Genomic DNA, 19,407 nt, shown 5'->3' on the forward strand with positions numbered 1-19,407 from the left:
ATGACGACAATGTGTAGTGAGAGAAGTATTAGTGTGATGGTGACTGACCGTCGTGGTAGGTGGCGGAGCGCGCGCACGGTATGAGCCGCAGCACGAGGCGCGGCGCGAGCACGCGGTAGGCCACGAGCACGGCGCGCGCCGCGCTGCCCGCGCCGCCCGGCACGGCGCACACGTCGCCCTCCGTGCGGCGCGCGCGCACCAACGTCGCCACGCACCCGTCGCACTGCGCACACCACACAACTACACTAGTCGCACTCACCAATAACGGACACGAGACAACTCCATTATAAATGGTTGTGTTCCCACGTCCCCACGGCAGAAACAGTTTCATTAAGTCGAGATGTTCGTAGCGATACGAATGTATGTTTTGCTGCAGCTGCACTGACGGATCGTTCGATTAAAAAGTGTCTGTAAACCGTACCGGGTTATTACTAAAGCCAGAACATCGTTTGTCGCGGCGCTGTAGGTCAGCGTGCTCGTTGATATTATGTAAATGAGAACTTTCGAAAGCGGTCGCAACAAGCTGGAGTTTTATTGAAACGTTAAATATTTTCCTTTAAAATGGTAATTGAAATAGTCGAAGCGCCGCCTGCGGTAATCGATAGCTTGTTCTAAACAACTTCCAGCCGCCGCCGCCGCCTGCCTCTCCGAAGGGATGTAAAGTTGGCGGACTGCTGGTCGCGCGGCTCACAACTTGTTTGCAACTACTGGCCGCTATAAATCTACTTTTCTTTCGCAAATCTTACTTATCATTCGCTTACAAGACGCGAGACTTCATAGACGTGTACTTTGCCTTTAATAATAATGTATCTTAATAACTTACAATAATTCTTACTATAAAATTAACTGCAGTGTCAGTTCGAAAGTAAAGTGTGTCGCGAGTGTGATTTTACAATTTATACTTACTTATATTGTGCAAGATGAACTAAATATTTCTTGGTTATAACATATATCTGTGTTAGATATGTCTAACCAAACAGCTTCCCCTTTCGGGCGTAGCCAACTATTGCAGCGAAGTCCTCCACCGACTCCAAATCAACCAGAACCAGTTCAACCTATTGAGCAAATTCCACCTCAAGCTCCAGCCGTGTTGGCTGGTGAGTTACCCCCTGAAGTTGTTTCAACACCAGATATCCAGAAATGGATTGGGTCAATAGACGCCGTTCTCACTGAGGTCTGCACCATAGTCTCAGAAGGGAAAATGAACAACGATCAAAAGCAGCGTGTCTCCGCCCTTTGTCGCAACGTTTTAAAGGGGACAAGTCAAATGGCCGTAGAATATCAGGCTTTAAAGCAAAAAACCATCCAAGCGCACCACACAGTACTGCATCTAAAAGAACAGCTGGACCTTGCAGAATCTATTAAGGTGATCAAAAATACTATAATCGACAAATTATCGCCTTCTGACATAACCTCTTCATCTTACGCTAGCATAGTAAAAAAAAGTTCCGAAACCCTCATCCGTCCAGCAAATCTGAGTTCTGTGGCCATCTATCCTTGCGACAAGACGAGAACAAGCGAAGACACAAAGTCACTTGTTCAGAAAATTATTTCGCCTGAAGAACTAAAGCTTCATGTCCGTGGCCTAAAAAAAGTCAGAAACGGGGGTGTACTTATTAGGACTGAGAACAAAGGAGATATTGAAAAGCTCAGGAATTCAACGAAACTGATGTCATCTGGCCTTACGGTAGAAGAAACCCCCAAGCGCCGACCTAGGATTGCTGTCGTTGGAGTTCCAGTAGCACTTACTGAAAGAGAAGTATTTGACTGCATCTATGAGCAAAACCTTTCGGAGAAATTGGCAAATAGTACTCGTGAGTCCTTTCTTGCTACTGTCAAATTGAGCCATAAGTCAGGTAAGAAAGGTCTTCCCACTTGCAATTATATATTAGAAGTTTCTGCTGCCGTCAGGAAAGTCCTCATAAACCAAGGCCGGATTTTTATAAACTGGACTTCTTGCCCTGTAAGAGATTTCACAATAGTTACAAGATGCTTCAACTGCCAGCAGTTTGGCCATGCAGCTAAGTTTTGTCGTGAAACTAGTCCTACGTGCAACCACTGTGGGGAGACTGGGCATTCCCACAAGGAGTGTAGCAGTAAATCTTCTCCACCTCAATGTGCGACGTGCAAGCGCTTCAAGAAGAAATGTGACCATCAGACTGGTGACGCAGAGTGTCCGGCGCGTAAATATGCTGAGATTAATTATATCAATTCGATTGACTATGAAGGCGCCTAAGAGCGCCCCGGATAGTTTATTTAGTAGCACTTAGTTATTGTCTCTTAAGTTAAAAGTTACTCTATATTTTTATTAATTTAGTAATTAGTTATTATGGCCAGTCAGCTAATCACTGATCTGGATGAATTTTCTGTGTCTGAAGCCAATACCTGTAATGTAGAAGATTGTAAACTTCTTCTTCCTTCTGGGGAAAATACGCTTACGCTACTAACTCAAAATATTCGCAGTATTAATCGCAACATGGATGGCTTTGAAGTTCTATTAGAAAGTCTTGACATTAACTGTGATGTTATTGTCCTAACAGAATGTTGGCTATCTTCTCAGACAGCCAATTTACCTTCTCTCGACGGCTACTGCACTCACAAAACAAATTCAAACATGAATCAGAATGATGGTGTAGTGGTGTACATCAAAAACAACTTAAAAGTTCTAGTGGAAGAGCCCAGAGTTCAAAATAGTAACTGTTTAGTAATTAAAATTATTCCGGATACTGTAATTATGGCCATTTATAGGCCACCGTCTCAAAACATTGACAGCTTCTTGGACTCACTTGATGTAAACTTAAAACGTTTATCTGCTTTTAAGAACATTATATTAATGGGTGACATAAATATTAATATTGCTTCTGAGAGAGCAGATACACATGTACATAACTACCTAAATATTTGTTCATTTCATGGTCTTTTACCAACCCATTATTATCCCACGCACCAGTCTGGGTCATGTTTGGATCATTTCATCATAAAAACCCGACATCCGAACAAAACATTAGTCACCAATTCATCGCTTACGGACCATCAAGCTATTTTGCTAACAATACAAAAATCCTCACCTAGAAAAAACTGCATGCGTAGCTTTTTAAAAATTAATATGACTAATCTTGCACGTGACATTCGCGACATCGACTTTGACCCTGTTTACGATACTAATGACGCAAATATTTCATTACAGTATTTCATAAATGCGCTACAACATGCGATAAACAAAAATACAATTACCAAAATAACGTCTAGAAGGTATAAATCGATCAAACCGTGGATCACTCCAGGTCTCGTTCGTTGTATACGGCATAGGGACAAACTACACCAAAAGTCAAAACTTGCACCTGATAATGAAATACTTTCTATTTCATATAAAAGGTATAGAAACTTTTGTAACAACCTTTTAAAAAAAATTAAATATCAACACGAGAAGAATGAATTACAGAAGGCAGGAAAAAACAGTAAACTCGTTTGGAAATTTATTAAAACAAATACTTTTCGATCGAAAAATCCTGAACCCCCACTCGAATTACTGTCTTCAGAAATAAACCCATTAGTAGCCGCAAATAAAGTAAATAGTTTTTTTGCTAACATTGGCAAAACCTTAGCTGAAAAATCCTTGAACCATAGTACTTATCCCCACCAACCATTGTCGGCTGTAAATACCCCTACGAAAACATCAAAATCTTTTGTTTTATTAAACACTGACGTCAATGAAATTTTAAGGATAATTACAGGGTTAAAGGACGATTGCGCTGTTGGGTGGGATGGCATTCCTAATAACATACTGAAAAGGTTTAAACACCTTCTTGCTCCTCCATTGACCCATATTTTTCAGTCATGTTTGTCTAAAGGAATCTTTCCCAAACCGCTTAAAAAAGCAGTAGTTACGCCAGTTTTCAAAGCGGGAGATAAAAACTGTGTTAACAACTATAGACCCATTTCAGTATTAACAGGTCTCTCAAAAATTTTAGAAAAAATTATAAATAGCAGATTAATAGATTATCTTGAAGTTAACAATTTGCTTTCAAATAACCAATTTGGGTTTAGACCAAAAAGATCGACTAACCAAGCAGTTCACAGACTGTCCGAATACATTAGTACTAACCTTGACAAGGGTATGCATACCATTGGGATTTTCCTGGACCTCGCTAAAGCTTTTGACACAATTTCTTGTTCTATGTTACTGCACAAGCTTGAAAAACTTGGAATAAGAGGCGAACAACTTCAGTTGTTCACCGATTATCTTAGAGATCGTCAACAATGCGTTAAAATAGGTCAGTACACAAGTTCTGAGATGGAAAATAGTGGTTTCGGAATACCTCAAGGAAGTATTTTGGGACCTACATTGTTTTTAATTTACATTAATGATTTATGTAGTTTGGTCCTTCGGAATGGGCTAATATTATCATATGCGGATGACACAGCCCTATTGTTTTCCGCTGAATCTCAAAGTGAAACATATGAATATGCCCAAAACGGTTTTAATGTTGTGTCAAATTGGCTTCATCAAAATCTTCTAACATTAAATATAGATAAAACTAAATATATTTCATTCTCAATTAGAAACATTAATCCACCGCTTACTAACCTAGATATATTTGCACATAATTGCAATTCTGCTAATATTGCTTGTACTTGTCCCACTTTAGTTAAAGCTGACCACATAAAATATCTAGGTGTTACGATTGACACGAATCTAAATTTCCGTAAACACATCGAGTTACTATGCAAAAGAGTGCGTAAATTAATGTACATTTTTAAGAACCTACGCCACATAGCCGACTATAAGTTAATTAAACAGGTTTATTTGGCTCTGTGTCAGTCTGTTCTCACCTATTGTATTACATCATGGGGTGGAACTGCAAAGTCTATCTTGCTTCCTCTGGAACGCGCTCAAAGAGCAATTCTAAAGGTTGCTACCTTCCGCCCTTTTAGGTTTCCCACACACCAACTATACACTGCATGTAAAATACTAACAGTGCGCCAACTATTTATATTGCAAACCATACTTTATCAGCACTCTCAGCTTCCTTTCGACCCAGTATCCCAAACCAGGAGGAGGAAAGATTTGGTTTGCTTTGAACCACAGACAAGACATGCATTTGCACATAGATTTTACGTATTTTTAGGACCATTTTTGTACAACAAGGTCAACAAGATACTAAATATATATAGTGTAAATTATTATAAATGTAGTACATTGTTATCAGAGTATCTACTAAATCTTGATTACGCAGACACAGAAAAACTATTGGAAGTTTTAGTATGAATGTAAGATTAGTTTGTAAGTTGTTATTCTATTTCTGTACACATGCACCTAAATTGATAGTCTTGTAAGTGATGACCCGAAACACAGGTTTTTATAAACCTAGCTCGGGCAAGTCGCTAATTATACATAAGTCTAGGTTAAAAAGTAAATTTTCCTATAGTTCCTAAATATTGGTAAGTTACTTATTAAGTTATTCCTAGTGCACTAGCATAATTATTGATTAATACTTATTTGTGGCTGTTTCATGTAAATTATTTTGTGAAATAATGAAATAAAGGATTTATTTATTTATTTATTTATTTATTTTAAACGAGAAATTTCAAAGTTTGCGAAGATGCACTAGATTTTACGTGGGTATTTTAATAACTTCACTTCACCAATGTTCCTCACAAAGAGGGATCATGATTTATACATTTACTTGAGGGTCGGTTCGGTTCCGCACGGGTGCTATTTCTCGACTTTTCCGGTGCAGTCATTCGCAAAGCATGGCTTGCGTGATCAAGGAAAATAGGGATTTATGCACAACGTGTCTACTGTATACTGTGTATTGTTCATCTTCATACGTTGAACTGTCGTGACTAGTGACAATACATATGTGAATATAGAATACATAGGACGACGTTTTACACGCATGTTTCCTTTGAACTTTTATAATTGTTTAAGGCGTTCCTTAAACTTAATTTTTTTTACTGTTTTGATAATATGAGAATAGTATTGTAGTTTACAGAATACAGTCGTGAGTCCAAGTTCAAGGAGTGTAAGTAATTTGTATTGTTTCTGTCGGTAACTGCTACCCGGTGGGATCGAAAATTTAAGAGTCATCGTAAAACGCCGGCCGGCCATTTGTATTGTTTGTGACTTGTATTGGAATTTTACGGCGAATAAAGTTGGTATTGTTGCCGAGGAAAGAGTGTGCACGACATGATGGTACCTCGGGCGCGTTGACGCTGTAGCGGATGGCGGCGCGGGCGGCGTGGGGCAGCGCGCCGCGCGCGGGCCGCAGCAGGCCGCACGAGCAGGCCAGCTCGCGGCAGTGCTCGCACGGCCGCCGCCCGCGACACGCCGCCGACGGCTCGTTCTCCCCCCACCACCGGAACGGCTCCGCCCACCAGTAGATCTGCTCTTGCACACGTTACAATAACTTGCAAATCCAACAATAACTTTAATTATTGTAGCACTATTGCAAATTCAAGAAAATATTTCATTTTGACTATTTTCCGAATATGAAGGTGGAGCTCTATGCACAATGTATGAAACCATGTACAATACATTTGAGTGTTGGTAATATTGGATACATTCATGATTCGAATTACATAAGTATTTGCAAACGTTATTTGTAAATCAATCTTACAAATAACGTTTGCGTACTTGATAGCCAGGCCATGTACATTGGCTGGTTGGTTACACAATTGGCAAATGAAGATTCAGTTTTTCTATTTATAAGGTGAACTTAAATACTATTAGTACTAGTATTTAGTTGAAATGTATTTTCGATAAAAATACAGAACATTTAGCAAAAAGCGAAACGAATCCAACGCAAACAAATAAATAACCGTCGCAGTGTCGCGGCCGCGGCTGATTTATATCAGAGATACAAGTAATCCTGCGCCTGACAGCCGCCGCGGCTGATACTACTGTTCTGGACAAACTTTGTTCTTTAAACGAAAGGGACACAACTTGATAAGCTTATTACAGGGAACTATTTGGAAACAAACAAGATACAAACATGACATGGTGTCTATGTTTCAAGGTATTTGTTTAAAGAAGATATATCGGCGCGTACGTGTTGGTGTGTGTCGTTGCAGAGGTAGAAGTTGGTCTGCATGGGCGTGCCGGGCGCGACCACGCCGAGCCAGGCGCGCGCCGGCCGCAGCGCGGGGTGGCGCGTCGCGCAGTGCCGCGTGATCGTGCACTGCGACATCCACTCCTGCGCGGCAGCCACCAACCTGTCGGTAGAACATCGCTTAAGTTGATCTCCACCTTGTTGTACATTAGTTCAACTCCTGCCGCGACTCCATCCCTCGACACTCTCCTGATAATACCAGAGATGGTAGGCGGCGCCTTGTCAGTGGTGCAGCACTTTATTAAGAAACACATCTTGTCAAAGACACTCGAGTAAATAATCTACTTAAATACCGGAGCAGTCGCCCGAGGGCTCGGCCAAATGGGCCCGCTCGAGATTACTAGGCAAGTATTGCAACCAGCAGCCGCTTTTAATTTAGGAGAGTTTGTTTAGAAATTGTCCAACTTTTTACCGAAAGTGACGGGCGAAGTTATCATGTTTGAAGAGGGTTCCCAAGGAATTATGTTCTCTACTTGTTTGATTGTAATCGTTTTCCTGGAGCGGTTTATAATTGTACAGTTTAAATTGTACGATGCTAAGTAACTTTGGTTATAATTTTATTTTGTTGTGGGTGTTTCATTATACTTACTAACCTATTTTTTTTGTTTAATTGAACTCCCAACAAAGGATAAACTTACATGCTAAGTTACACAAATTACTATAATTTACATGGTCTTGTGATCTTGAAGGATAATAAGATATAATAATTAATATAAGATACCTATTAGGTAATTATTACCTAAGGGCCAAGTGCGTTAATATTTGAAATTAAAAATGTATCCTCACGTGATGATATTTGTCTCTGGGTACTCATTGGGCAGACTGGGCAGCGGGTACTGGAGCTGTGTGGAGCAGGTGTGCGCGGGGGCGAGGGTGAGCGGCGAGGGGGGCCGCACCCCCTGCGGCACCTGCCACGACACCTCCGTGCCGTCGCACCCAAAGAGCTGTGTCGCGTGGAAGTTCACCGCCACGGAGGTCACCCTGCGAGGAAACCGTGAGTGAGAGGGCGCAGCAACCTCCAGCAGTATAGTGTGCAAGCGGCTGGTTACCTCCGCGAGTGCTGCAGCGCGAGCACGGGCGGGTCGAGCACGAACCGCACGGGCGCCACCTCCCACCACACCTCCATCTGCCCGCACACCAGCTCGCACACCTCGCGCACCTCGCCCTGCACCGCACACGCTGACTTACTACGTTATTAGCACATCACTCAATTACCTAACCAGTGACCTAAGCGAGTGAGCTACTTTTTAAGTTGTTCCGTACGGCCTGTATGTGTGTATGTCACAGTTGTGCTCACCTCGAGTCCCGGTATTGACTCCGTCGTCTCCTCCTTCACGCTCACGATCATAGCATCGTAGTTTGGAGGCAACGCCTCCTTCGGTATGTCCGTCAGTACCAACCTGCGTTAAACAGAAGGCAACATACTTCCTATTGCATATATTATACCTACTTACACAGAGAAACTATTTCAAACACATTATTATTTACCATTAGATATGTAATAAGATATCTAAGGAAGACGTCCACATGAGCAAACTTTGTGAATGTGTTGAATTGAATATTACATGCAACAAGTTGCATAAATATCTGGCTAAGGAAGGTAAAGCCCTAGTTCTGTGAGGATACACAGTAGCCATCGTTGGGGAGTTAGTGGAGCCACGAAGGACAAATGTAGTGCGTACATGAGGACTGCGCGCTGCACGCCGAGGTGCGCGCCCACGTCGGGCACGTGCACGTGCACGCCGCACGACGAGCGCGGCAGCAGCACGCCGCGCGCCGGCTCCACGCGCACCAGACGCGCGTTGTCCTGTCTGCTGGCGTACTGCTCGGGCTCCTGCACACGATACACCAGTACGACAATGATGCCAGTCGCGAGACATTGCACATGTGCGAGCTGTGAGACTCCACACTGCAGCACTACACGATGTCCCGTCTCGCAGTAACTGTGAATGCAGGGTAGCAACACCTGCTCGCTCAGATTGTAGGTCACGTACAAAGTTTGCTCGAACTTCTGAATGTGTTAATCTCTCGGATTCGCAAATACTCCCAGTGGTGAACTGCTATAAAGCTTTCCACAGATGTATTAATAGCCGCGAGCTAGTCTGGTGTCTCGTTTAATTTCGCTGTATTTGTATTATATCTGTGTCTGGGATTCATAACATATCATTTCTTTTCACTTGTGTACTGCTTATTAATTTTATCTTAATGCTTTATATCGTAGTGTGGCGTAGGTAGTGCGACATAATATGTAATGCCATAACCTCGTGCTCGATGGCGCGTGCCTCCTTGGCCCCGGGACAGAGTCGCTCGCTGTAGTCCCCCGACCCCAGCGAGGCGGAGCGCTCCTCCTCCCAGCACGAGCACAGGCTCCAGGGCCGCACGCTCCAGTAGTATGAATACACCACTGGGCTGGAACATGTCCTGTGTCACTAGCTGTATGCGAGCTTGTTGGCTTGCAATCATCTTTATTACTATCGGAAGCAAAGACCCTTTGTATTATACCCTATATTTCCTTTAGAGGCTTGGAGTTGCAGAAAATAGGTATGATTACTAAAACAAACAATAGAATTGTTTCAATAAAATAGTGTGTGCGCTTGATTGCAAGGTTCCACTTGGCACGATACGCTGGCAGTACGGTAACAGCGCCTGCAGCTCTATACAACGCTAATGGCTGCTTTTGTTTGCAATGTTTCGCTCACTGCGATTGCCGGAACACACGATAACTACGTTCGCAACAGGTCACCGGTTCTGAATGTGGAAATTAATTGCAAATAATAGTGGAACAGTTTGTAGCGAGAAGGAGAAATTATTGAATATTCGTTATTACCAGATTGCAGTTTTAAATTTAAGTGAATTAACTACTGGAATAATGGATAAAGTATTTAATTGTGTTTGGTTTGACGTTTAACGCTAATGGAATAATTTTAAAGTTAAATTGATCATTTTAGAGGTTCACATAATGAATGTAACGTCCACTGTACCACCGGGTACCATTCCAAATCTTCTTCAGACTCCCAAACAAAAATGTGTAGGCCGATAATAATATATTTATAATATCGATTCGATAATAATTTTCTGAACCTGAATCGGAGTCGAGATCCTTACTTGGCGGTCGAACTAGCGAGTATTCTGCCGCTGTTTGCGCATAATATGTAATTATTGATGTGTGTGTGTGTGTACCTGTGGTTGACGAGCTGCACGGTGGCGGCGAGCGCGCGGCGCGGGAAGGCGGTGCCGAGCTGCACGTAGTACTGGCACGCCGGCTCCCCCTCCGAGCAGATGTCGAAGTCCTTCTCCTGCGCCTGCACATCGCGCCAACATATATTGTAGTCGTAGTAGCAACATGGATAGTACTGTGTCATACTACCTAGTTGAAGAATAGTAATCGGAACTCAGCTGCTCAAGCATTTATTACGAACAGTTCCTTTCACTGCACTCCCTTATTTATTTATTTTTATGGTGGAAAATCATCCAATGACTTCTCCCGCCTTGGGCGAGGCGAGAGGGAGTGTCAGACTCTTATTGACTAAAAACCACCCCGTTCCTACTCCTGCCCTTCAAGCCGGAGCCCCGGTAAACTGCACTCCCTGCACTCTTGTTACCGCATTACGAGTTACTGAGTAACGTCCCGCTGAGTATTTACGAGTTTAAAACCTCAGGGTTATCTGCGTGGGTAAATCATATCCGTACTGTTATTGATATTCAACATTCGGCGCAATAGAATTTGAAAACGTAAAAAAAGCTAAACAAATTGTTTCATTGGTGAAAAAAATAATAGCATGAATTAAGATTTTAATGTGGAAATATATTGAACGAACTGTGTGACCAAATAAAATAATGACATTTAATTGTGTTGCCGCAACATGTATGCTGTGACTGTTACGGGACCCAGTGACAGTAGCAGCACACGTCGGGCGCCACACTCGCGATGTATCCAGTAAGACACACGATTACAGAGACACTACATTCCCCAGAGACTGGCACCGCCAGCGTGACAAACGATGTGTTTATTTCAGCTTTATCGCTTACCTCGTTCAGACTGTATGACAAATAACGCCGGCGTGTCGCGAACATAATACTTGACATCGTATCATAATAACATCTGCAGTGGGGCGCCAGGCGCTAGTCTGTCGCTGATTACGTCGCTGAGTCACTCGGCCAGGACTGATGCCCTATCTCCTACATTAGTATACATTACCTGCGAGGGAGCGCTGAATGCTAATGTTCACGATTTGTGTAAGAATATATAACGCAGTCGGTCTCACCTAATACCTACATCCTTTGATACATTGGCAACACCCTTATTCCTTGCGACAAATGTTGCCATAATGTTCCATCTGTTCGTGTCCTGTCGCATCATTGTGGAGAATTTCATTAAACTTGTATTTTAATACTGTTGCCTGCTTACCGCAATTTAATTGATAGCTAGTTGTTAACCCAATATAACTATATCGCAACACTTGGAAAAGCTATCAAAAAGAACGTGTCCTAGATTCAGTTTGATGTGTAGCCGCACTAGCAGCAATGAAAACTCAGTTCAGTTTAGTGCCGTGGCCGTGGCCGTGGTATACAATGTTACCCAGTGTACACTTTATGTAAGTGCCACGAGTTCGCTGCATTCAATTGATTCACTTCAGTCGAGTCGCGATGGAGTCTCCGATCGCCGACAAATACTTCATGAATTTTATGAGGCGGACGTTTACATTTTATTGGAATCGTTCTTTTGCAAAATTACCACTTTTAGCGATTCGGCATGTTCCAAGGATTTTTGTTGCAATAAGTTTAATGGCTTCCAGGAATGTCTCACGGAATCATGGAATGACAAAGTACGGAGGCTAATCTCAATAAAATGAGACAACCGGGCACAAATGTCATTACAATAAATATAGCTATACCCGACTTTCCAACTCTTGTAATAATATTGTAAATAAAAACGGAGAGAGATGAGTAGAAAGTAAAGATTCTTACTATGATGGAGATATGTTCGGGTGTGAAGAGCAAGGAGTCGGCGAGCACGTGCAGGTGGCGCACGGTGGCGGTGGAGGAGAGCACGCGCAGCGCCGCGGCGTGCAGGCCGGGCACGCGCGCGCGGCACCACGCGCCGCCGCGCACGCCACCGCCGCCGCGCCACCACGCCGGCGCCACCACGAACGGGCCCGACACCACCACGCCGCGCGCCGACACACACTGCACACTGCTTGCTTAGCTAGCTGGCCACCAGTACTGCAGCAGTACAGTACAGGCTCGCGCCGGACTCTTACATCAAGGCTATACGATAACCAGGAGTCCTCCGTGAGCAAGAAGAAGGACGCGTGGTCCGCGAGGCAGTGCAGCAGCAGGCGCACGCCGTGCACGTCGCCCAGCAGCCGCGCGCCCAGCTCCAGCACGTCGCAGCCGGCGCGCGCGCGGCACTCGCCCGCCTCCGCCGGGGAGCACCACAGCGCAGACGACGTCACGCTCGGGACCAGGACTGCCGGCAGAACGTCGCCAGGATTGGCCAGGGTTGGCTGGCTGCCTGGTGTAACTACAGTGTCTGCAGCAGTGGGCACTCACTGTCGAGGATGGGCGGCTGCATGTAGCAGGCTATGGGCACGAGGAAGTGCCTGCCTAGCGACACGCGGATGAGCAGGATGTCGTGCACGGCGCGCACGTCGGCGGGGCGGAAGTGCACGAGCAGCTCGGCGGCGGCGCCCGAGGTGACGGTGAGGCCGCGCGGCCCCGAGATCTGCACGTCCAGCTCCTGGCGCCCGGGCGGCCGCAGCGACAGCCGCACCTCGAACTTCGACACGTTCACCAGCCGGATGCGTTGCTGCGTACATTGGTACAACGTTATCGGCTCCTAATCTAATCAATGGACCCATTAGGAAACACTTTTGTTGTCCGCCTTTATTGATGTCGCGTTTTACAAAGACTACAACTAATTACTGTTCGCTAACAACGGAGCAGGGACTAAACTTCCCCCCGTAACAGCGGGGGAATTGGCATTACAAATAATTGTGCGGGCTCGTGACGCCGGCCAAGCGGTCCAATCTCCGATATAATGAATGTCGAAACTTGGATACAATTGAAACTGTTCTGTAATTTCCTTTTAGCAAGGAGTTATAAATCTTGAAATTGGTGATTTCAACCGGAGCTATAATGACGGTGACACGGAAAGTAAATAATTCATTGTCTACTCGATCCGAGCCCGTTTTGTATATTGGTACTACACCGTATCTACCACTATGTACAATTGTACATCTGTGTATTTACATAATAGGTATACATATCGAGTGTGTGATTGTAATTTAAAAAGTTGTCGCAACACCTGTAAATATTCCACATTATGGTGATAGTTTAGTCGCCAGTTCGAGTACGTGTGTATTGTACATGTCTTTCAAGATTGTGTAGGTACTGCACGCCGGACTACACGTAACTGTGGCTACCGTGCGCTGCTCAATATATTCAATGTGTAACGTGAACACTTGAACAATAAATAAAACTTTATGCATAGTGTTTGTCTTTACTTGAAACTTGAGCAAAATATCGATGCATGTCGGATACACAACAATATTATAGTGAGCATGCAAATATCTGCGATGTTATTAATTTACAATGAAATGAATGCAGCAGTCACCGTGTGAAGATGTCCAACAGAAAAGTTAATGAAGTTGAGTTCTGGCGGCACGCAGACGATGTACTCCTGCTGCGGGGGCGCGGGCGGGGGCGAGGGCAGGGGCGGGGGCGCGCGCGGCTCCACCGCGCCTATACTGCGCATACACATGTCCTATCAACTGCGCACTGCACATATACACACTCACTGCAAGCGTCAATGGTAAAACATGTAGTTAGGAAGTCTAGTGCGACTGTGGAACGCCTAGAGTTCACCAAGTCGAACAAACTTTTTCCTAAAGGTTTCGTGGCCAAATAGCAAAATTTGGATCCCTTATAGAATGTTCACATTCACCGAACTCCATCGATAGTGTCTTCATTGAATCGCAGCGGAGCAACGAAGGATTGCTATCTGGTTGATGAAGTTAATGTCCCGTGTAATGCGGGGGGACCTGCAGGGACCGGCGGCGGCCGCTGCCCACACATTAGCGCCGGACAGCGAGTGTCCTGTACTCCTGTCTGTCGCGACATCGCGCCTTAATCCCGGCACGTCACCTGCTACACGTATTAACGCTGCCGTAAATAACGGCCCTTCCATTACAATGACACAGGGGAGGGGGGGGCGAGGTAAATGGCCGTCGACGCACATGACCACGTTTATATTTATGACGTATGTATTACTTTCATAAAAGTATTAAAAACATAATATTTATGACGGTCGGCCTCGTACGTGTCCCTTACGATGTTTACGCGATTTGAAATTTACGATAAATGGCCTTAGTCATTGTGTATATTTTGTATTACATAATTTGTATCTACCTATTTATGTAGCTGTTTCTTTATGTAGCTTTCATTGAATGGGTAAGTATATCACGGAACCCTTACAGATTCGTCATGTCTGTCTGTCTGTCCGTCCGTCCGTATGTCGCAGCCATTTATTTCCGAAACTGTTGGACCCACATAGTTGAAACTTTGTAGGTTGATGTAGTCCAGTAACCGCTATTCGAATTTCAAAATTTAAAAGTTTAAAAATGATTTCAATGGAAAATTTTAACGAAAATTTGTTTGAACGAGAAATTTATTACCTATTCGTTACACTAATGGAATATGCCATTTGATTATGGCGATAACTGATGTTTGTACGAACATTTAAAGTTCATAATCGTTCATTTGTTTTCAAAATCAATGGCATATTCCATTAGTGTGGCCCCAGCATAAAAAATAAGAAATTTTCAAAAAACGCCAATACAACTTTGTCGTTCATACAAACACTATGTATAACCAAGTTATTTTATAACTTTTATATTATGTCATGTACTTGCTGCTACGGAACCCTTCATGGCCGAGTCCGACTCGCACTTGGCCGGTTTTTCAATTTTCCCCTCTCAACATAGCTTTCTTGTAAATAAACCTAAAACTTGTGATAAAAAATACCAATGAGTACCTATACAAAAAAGTTTCTTGGGGAAATTTGTTTGCAATCATGATCGTGTTTATAAATCCTTCATTAATTACGAGTCACCCTATAATATATAATCACTAGCGGTGCGTTACCTGAGCGTCTGCAGCGTGGCGTCCCCGTCGCGCCAGGTGGGCAGGCGCGGCGGCGGCGGCAGCGAGCGCGACGTCGCGCCGCCCGAGCTCACCTCGCACGAGCTGTGGTTCAGGATGTTCTGTATCCACAGACTGTTGTCCCCTACAGTGCACCAGCAGCCATTCATTACTCCATATTAGCTCGAGTTAGTGATCCTCCACTGTGATCCACTCCAGTAGAGAGCAATTAAACGGGCTACAGCGTGCATCCTTGGAACTAGTTCATTCATTAGTTCCGGAGCAGGAGCCTGCCAGCTGAGCGCTAACTGTTAGTCGAGTGCTTTGAGTGGGGCACTAAGCTGAGAGTAATGTAGTTAGTGCGCTGTACAAGTGTCAGTAATTGGCTCGCTGGTGTCGCTGGTGTCGGGCCGATTACACAGCCGCTGATCGATATTCTGAACTTGGAAGTAAATTCTATTACTCCTACCAAATTTATCTTTAATTTTAGTTTACACCAAGCTGTACAACGGTCACATGCGTGTTCTGGCTAGTTTGTTACATTTATTGTATTATACGCATAGATTATGTGTTGAGCCTCTGTCGGTGTATGTGAGTGACGAATGAATAGCGAGTGAATGAGGACAGTACGGCCGGCGTCCTGGTGCAGGCCGGGCACGAGGTCCCGGCGACACAGCAGCGCGGCGGCGAGGCGCCACTGCGGCGGCGGCGACAGCGGGCGCGGCGCGCGCAGCCGGAACACGTTGCGCGGCGGCCCGCGCGCCACGCGCCGCCCCTGCTCCTGCTTCAGCTCGCCCTCGCGCCGCCGCATGTCCTCGCACTCCGCCTTATACTTCTTTATCTGTTGCACACAATTTTACGTCACCCCATACTCCTGGCCACACACATGAAACGACTTCTCGTCACTCTCACTGTATCATTCCATTCAAGTACAAACGGTAACCTCACTCACACGCCGGTTTACTACGAGGCCGTGGTATCACTCCAGTCGACCATTCATACCAAAGGACGGCTTTCTTAATTATGTTTGAGGTCACTCACCAAAACAATGTCTCTAATCGCCGCACTCAGAGACAATTAATCATTTAATGATTACCTAAACTATTCCTTAGTGACGATTTTGTATCGAAAATAATTGCTGCTTGCAAAACGGTAAGGTTAGGTACGTAATAGCACTACCAAAACATACTAAAGCAGACTACCTCGCCTGTACAACCCCATGATATTAGTGAAATAATACTGACAGCGCCACGTGCCACGTCTCAGCGGTCCAATCAGACTTTATATTCTCGAGTTAACCAAATATCTGTTTTATAACACAATTTTCTGACAAAAATACTAATGGAGATAACGTGCCCTACATTCCAGTAATCGCGCTCACAGCCGGCGACACTTCACTAACAAACTTTATGGGCCTTGAATGACAGCTTCTCAAGAAATTGTGGTGGAAATAAATATTAATAGATGTTAAAGTCCCAGCCGCCGGGAGCCGCTCCAAAGGGATTTAATTTACATTTTTGTATCTTTACTTATTTAGTATTATCATTCCATTTACATGACGTGGAATCGTCCGACATTACTCGTCCGCGCCGCAGTAAGTAAACATAGTACATTCGCGCGATCAGTCTCCAATAAGGATTCCTCAATAAAATGGCCGCCGTGTACGGAACCAACCTGTTACAAAAGTGTGTGATGTGTAATCTCGTGTGAGACACGCGTCAACTATTTCAGTTGTGTGTACCTACATAAGTACATACCTACCGTTCATGAATGTTTACATTCGTGGAAAACACCTTCGAAAACTTTTGCTTTAAAACAAAACTAGTCAAATTTAATACTTTTATCTATATTTAAAAAAAAACGATACTTTGCTATGAATTTTGTATGAAGTACCAACTTGAGACGTCATCATATTTTGCTCGAAAAGCACACTCACTTCTGAATAATTTACTAAAATAAATGGAAGTTGAAGTATATCGTCAAATCTATGAATGAAAGTACGACTATTTTACAATATTTGATGGTATTATAAAAATCTAGATGATTTAGTTTTGACCTAGGACTTTACCGGTCCATTTGTTAAAATATTCTACTGATTATTTAATTTAGTTTTTCATTAAGATAATAATCGATACATGTTATATTGATGGCATGTTTGCAAAACCGGAGATATTACTTATGTAGTCGTCCCCGCATGCATTCATTGAACACGATGAGCGGATGTAACGTTGCCGCCTCGTTTGTAGGCCGGCTATTGTGAAGGTTGCGTGCATTCGTCAAATATCGCGACGTGGATAAAGGTTTCAGAATTTTAGTAAATACAATTAGTTAACCACCACATTGGAATATTATCAAAGATGGGCCCAATGTAAAACTCTCGTATGTCCAACACATACTTCAACAATTCATACGAAACTCTTACTTAGCAGTAACTTTGAAGGATTTACGCCAGCAATTACCTTTAAAATTAAATTTAAATGGACTCCCGCCCTCCTCTGAAATACGAGTTTTGGACATACGAGTAGTTTACCTACGTGGCTCGATATTTGACCAATCAATCTGTGTAAAATATGTATTTGCGATACTGCTGCGGGGCGCAGGTTACAATTTGTAGTACAATGGTTGAATATATTTACTGACGCCTGTGTGTGTGTGTGTGTGCCGTACCGAAACAGAATTACTAATTACATAGAGCCACTTACTGGCAGAAAAATAATATCTGAAATATTCTTGTTCAGTTTTCTTATTATTATTCAGATGTTAACTCAATTTAAAACATTAAACAGTTGGGTTCATGATAGTCTCGGAACTGAAGACTAAGTTGGCAACGTTCCGAGCCGCGCGCCCGCGACCGGTGGCCTGTGCTGTGTGTGCTGTGTGCATATTTCGCATATTTGCATATTTTGCACATTTTAGCGCTCTTTGACCGTTGAACCATATTATATAGATGAAAATGATGTGTGACTTTTCCCAATAACAATAACTACGTAACCAAGTTTATTCAAAACTTCTATTGTATAAAAGTTAGGCAACATTTTGCCAAAACCCGAATTTGAAGTAAGATATAACAATGTGTGTAGTGACGGCGCGCGGCTCGGCCTGGGACTCTACTACTTCCACGGTTACTACTTTATTCTGAACTGAATATTTTCTTTGTACGCAGTCAAAACTCATACCACTACTATCTGAATTCATTTTCTGAGAGAAATGGCAACCCTACCCACTTCAAATGGCTTATTTGCTGATGAATATTTTTTTTGGAAGATCCTACATCACACTAGTAGAGAATGGCGAAGTATTGTGGCGACACGCGTTGCAGTATCAGCTGCCGATGCCGTGCGTAAGCAGGTAGCTATGTAGTATGTATGCACTATGCACTGACCCAGTGGTCGGGCTGCGGGCCCAGCGTGTGCTCGAGGTAGCTGCAGGCGAGCGGCGCGGGCAGCTCCGTGGTCAGCGGCGGCAGGTAGTCCAGCTCGCGGTACACCGTCAGGATGATGGGGCCCACGTCCGCACACAGCGACCTGCACACACACACACGCACGTTATGGACGTGTCGCTGCACTACTCACCCAGTCTAACTACTGCCTTGCAGCTCTTACTCACCCTTTCTCGGGTATCAACGGTAGTTTCTCACCCATCGTCCCCACAAGTAGATAGTATCAAATCACACAGTACACAAACTACAAGCAGCAATATAAAAGATAAACAAATAAAAACAGCTTCTGTAATATTTCCAATATCTTATCAGAACAACTTTGACAAAAGGGACAAACTGTCACTGCCGCTGACGGCGACACTCGCCGGGACTCGAATAAAAACTTGACGTAATATACAAATGAGGTTGTAACTCGTGTTATTGTTGATCAAACTACTTGTTCCTTTGTGTGCTGATGTTTCTTGGGTAGCTCTGAATGTGTGAGTGAACATCTATAAGTTAATTCCATTTGCTTGAAAGTTGTGTTGGTTGGTTAGTTTTCTTCCAAACGACCATAGCGCGATGCGTGATGCGTACATATTTGCTTATAAAATCAAATAAATGTCTTTAGTCTACAAATAAAATAGCAGAGATCTGTTAAGTCTAGAAAATAAGTAGAAAAGTAGCATTTGCTGACCGCAAATAGAAGAAACTAGTTCAATAAGACACGAGCCG

The 19,407-nt window shown here is 43.7% G+C and overlaps 2 protein-coding genes across 2 annotated transcripts in view; one reads left to right on the forward strand and one right to left on the reverse strand.

Annotated features, from left to right (window-relative positions):
- The window catches only part of LOC118269148 (uncharacterized), a 52,919-nt gene extending 33,512 nt beyond the window's left edge, over window positions 1–19,407 (reverse strand). The window contains exons 1-17 of the mRNA XM_050699364.1: window positions 18,861–19,407; window positions 18,637–18,778; window positions 15,885–16,095; window positions 15,258–15,399; window positions 13,729–13,861; window positions 12,666–12,921; window positions 12,374–12,582; window positions 12,081–12,299; window positions 10,293–10,414; window positions 9,374–9,521; window positions 8,795–8,946; window positions 8,410–8,512; window positions 8,162–8,277; window positions 7,899–8,093; window positions 7,053–7,215; window positions 6,146–6,386; window positions 49–381 (exon numbers count right to left, since the gene is read on the reverse strand). Coding sequence (XP_050555321.1) covers window positions 49–381; window positions 6,146–6,386; window positions 7,053–7,215; window positions 7,899–8,093; window positions 8,162–8,277; window positions 8,410–8,512; window positions 8,795–8,946; window positions 9,374–9,521; window positions 10,293–10,414; window positions 12,081–12,299; window positions 12,374–12,582; window positions 12,666–12,921; window positions 13,729–13,861; window positions 15,258–15,399; window positions 15,885–16,095; window positions 18,637–18,778; window positions 18,861–18,895 — 2,920 coding nt within the window. The 5' untranslated portion in view covers window positions 18,896–19,407. The remainder of the gene's footprint in view (window positions 1–48; window positions 382–6,145; window positions 6,387–7,052; window positions 7,216–7,898; window positions 8,094–8,161; window positions 8,278–8,409; window positions 8,513–8,794; window positions 8,947–9,373; window positions 9,522–10,292; window positions 10,415–12,080; window positions 12,300–12,373; window positions 12,583–12,665; window positions 12,922–13,728; window positions 13,862–15,257; window positions 15,400–15,884; window positions 16,096–18,636; window positions 18,779–18,860) is intronic.
- LOC126912475 (uncharacterized) lies at window positions 783–4,286 on the forward strand. The gene has a single exon (XM_050704763.1). The coding sequence runs from the start codon at window positions 965–967 to the stop codon at window positions 2,234–2,236; it is 1,272 nt and encodes a 423-aa protein (XP_050560720.1). The 5' UTR covers window positions 783–964; the 3' UTR covers window positions 2,237–4,286.

Source organism: Spodoptera frugiperda, chromosome 2 (assembly GCF_023101765.2).
Source record: "Spodoptera frugiperda isolate SF20-4 chromosome 2, AGI-APGP_CSIRO_Sfru_2.0, whole genome shotgun sequence".
Classification (NCBI taxonomy): domain Eukaryota; kingdom Metazoa; phylum Arthropoda; class Insecta; order Lepidoptera; family Noctuidae; genus Spodoptera; species Spodoptera frugiperda.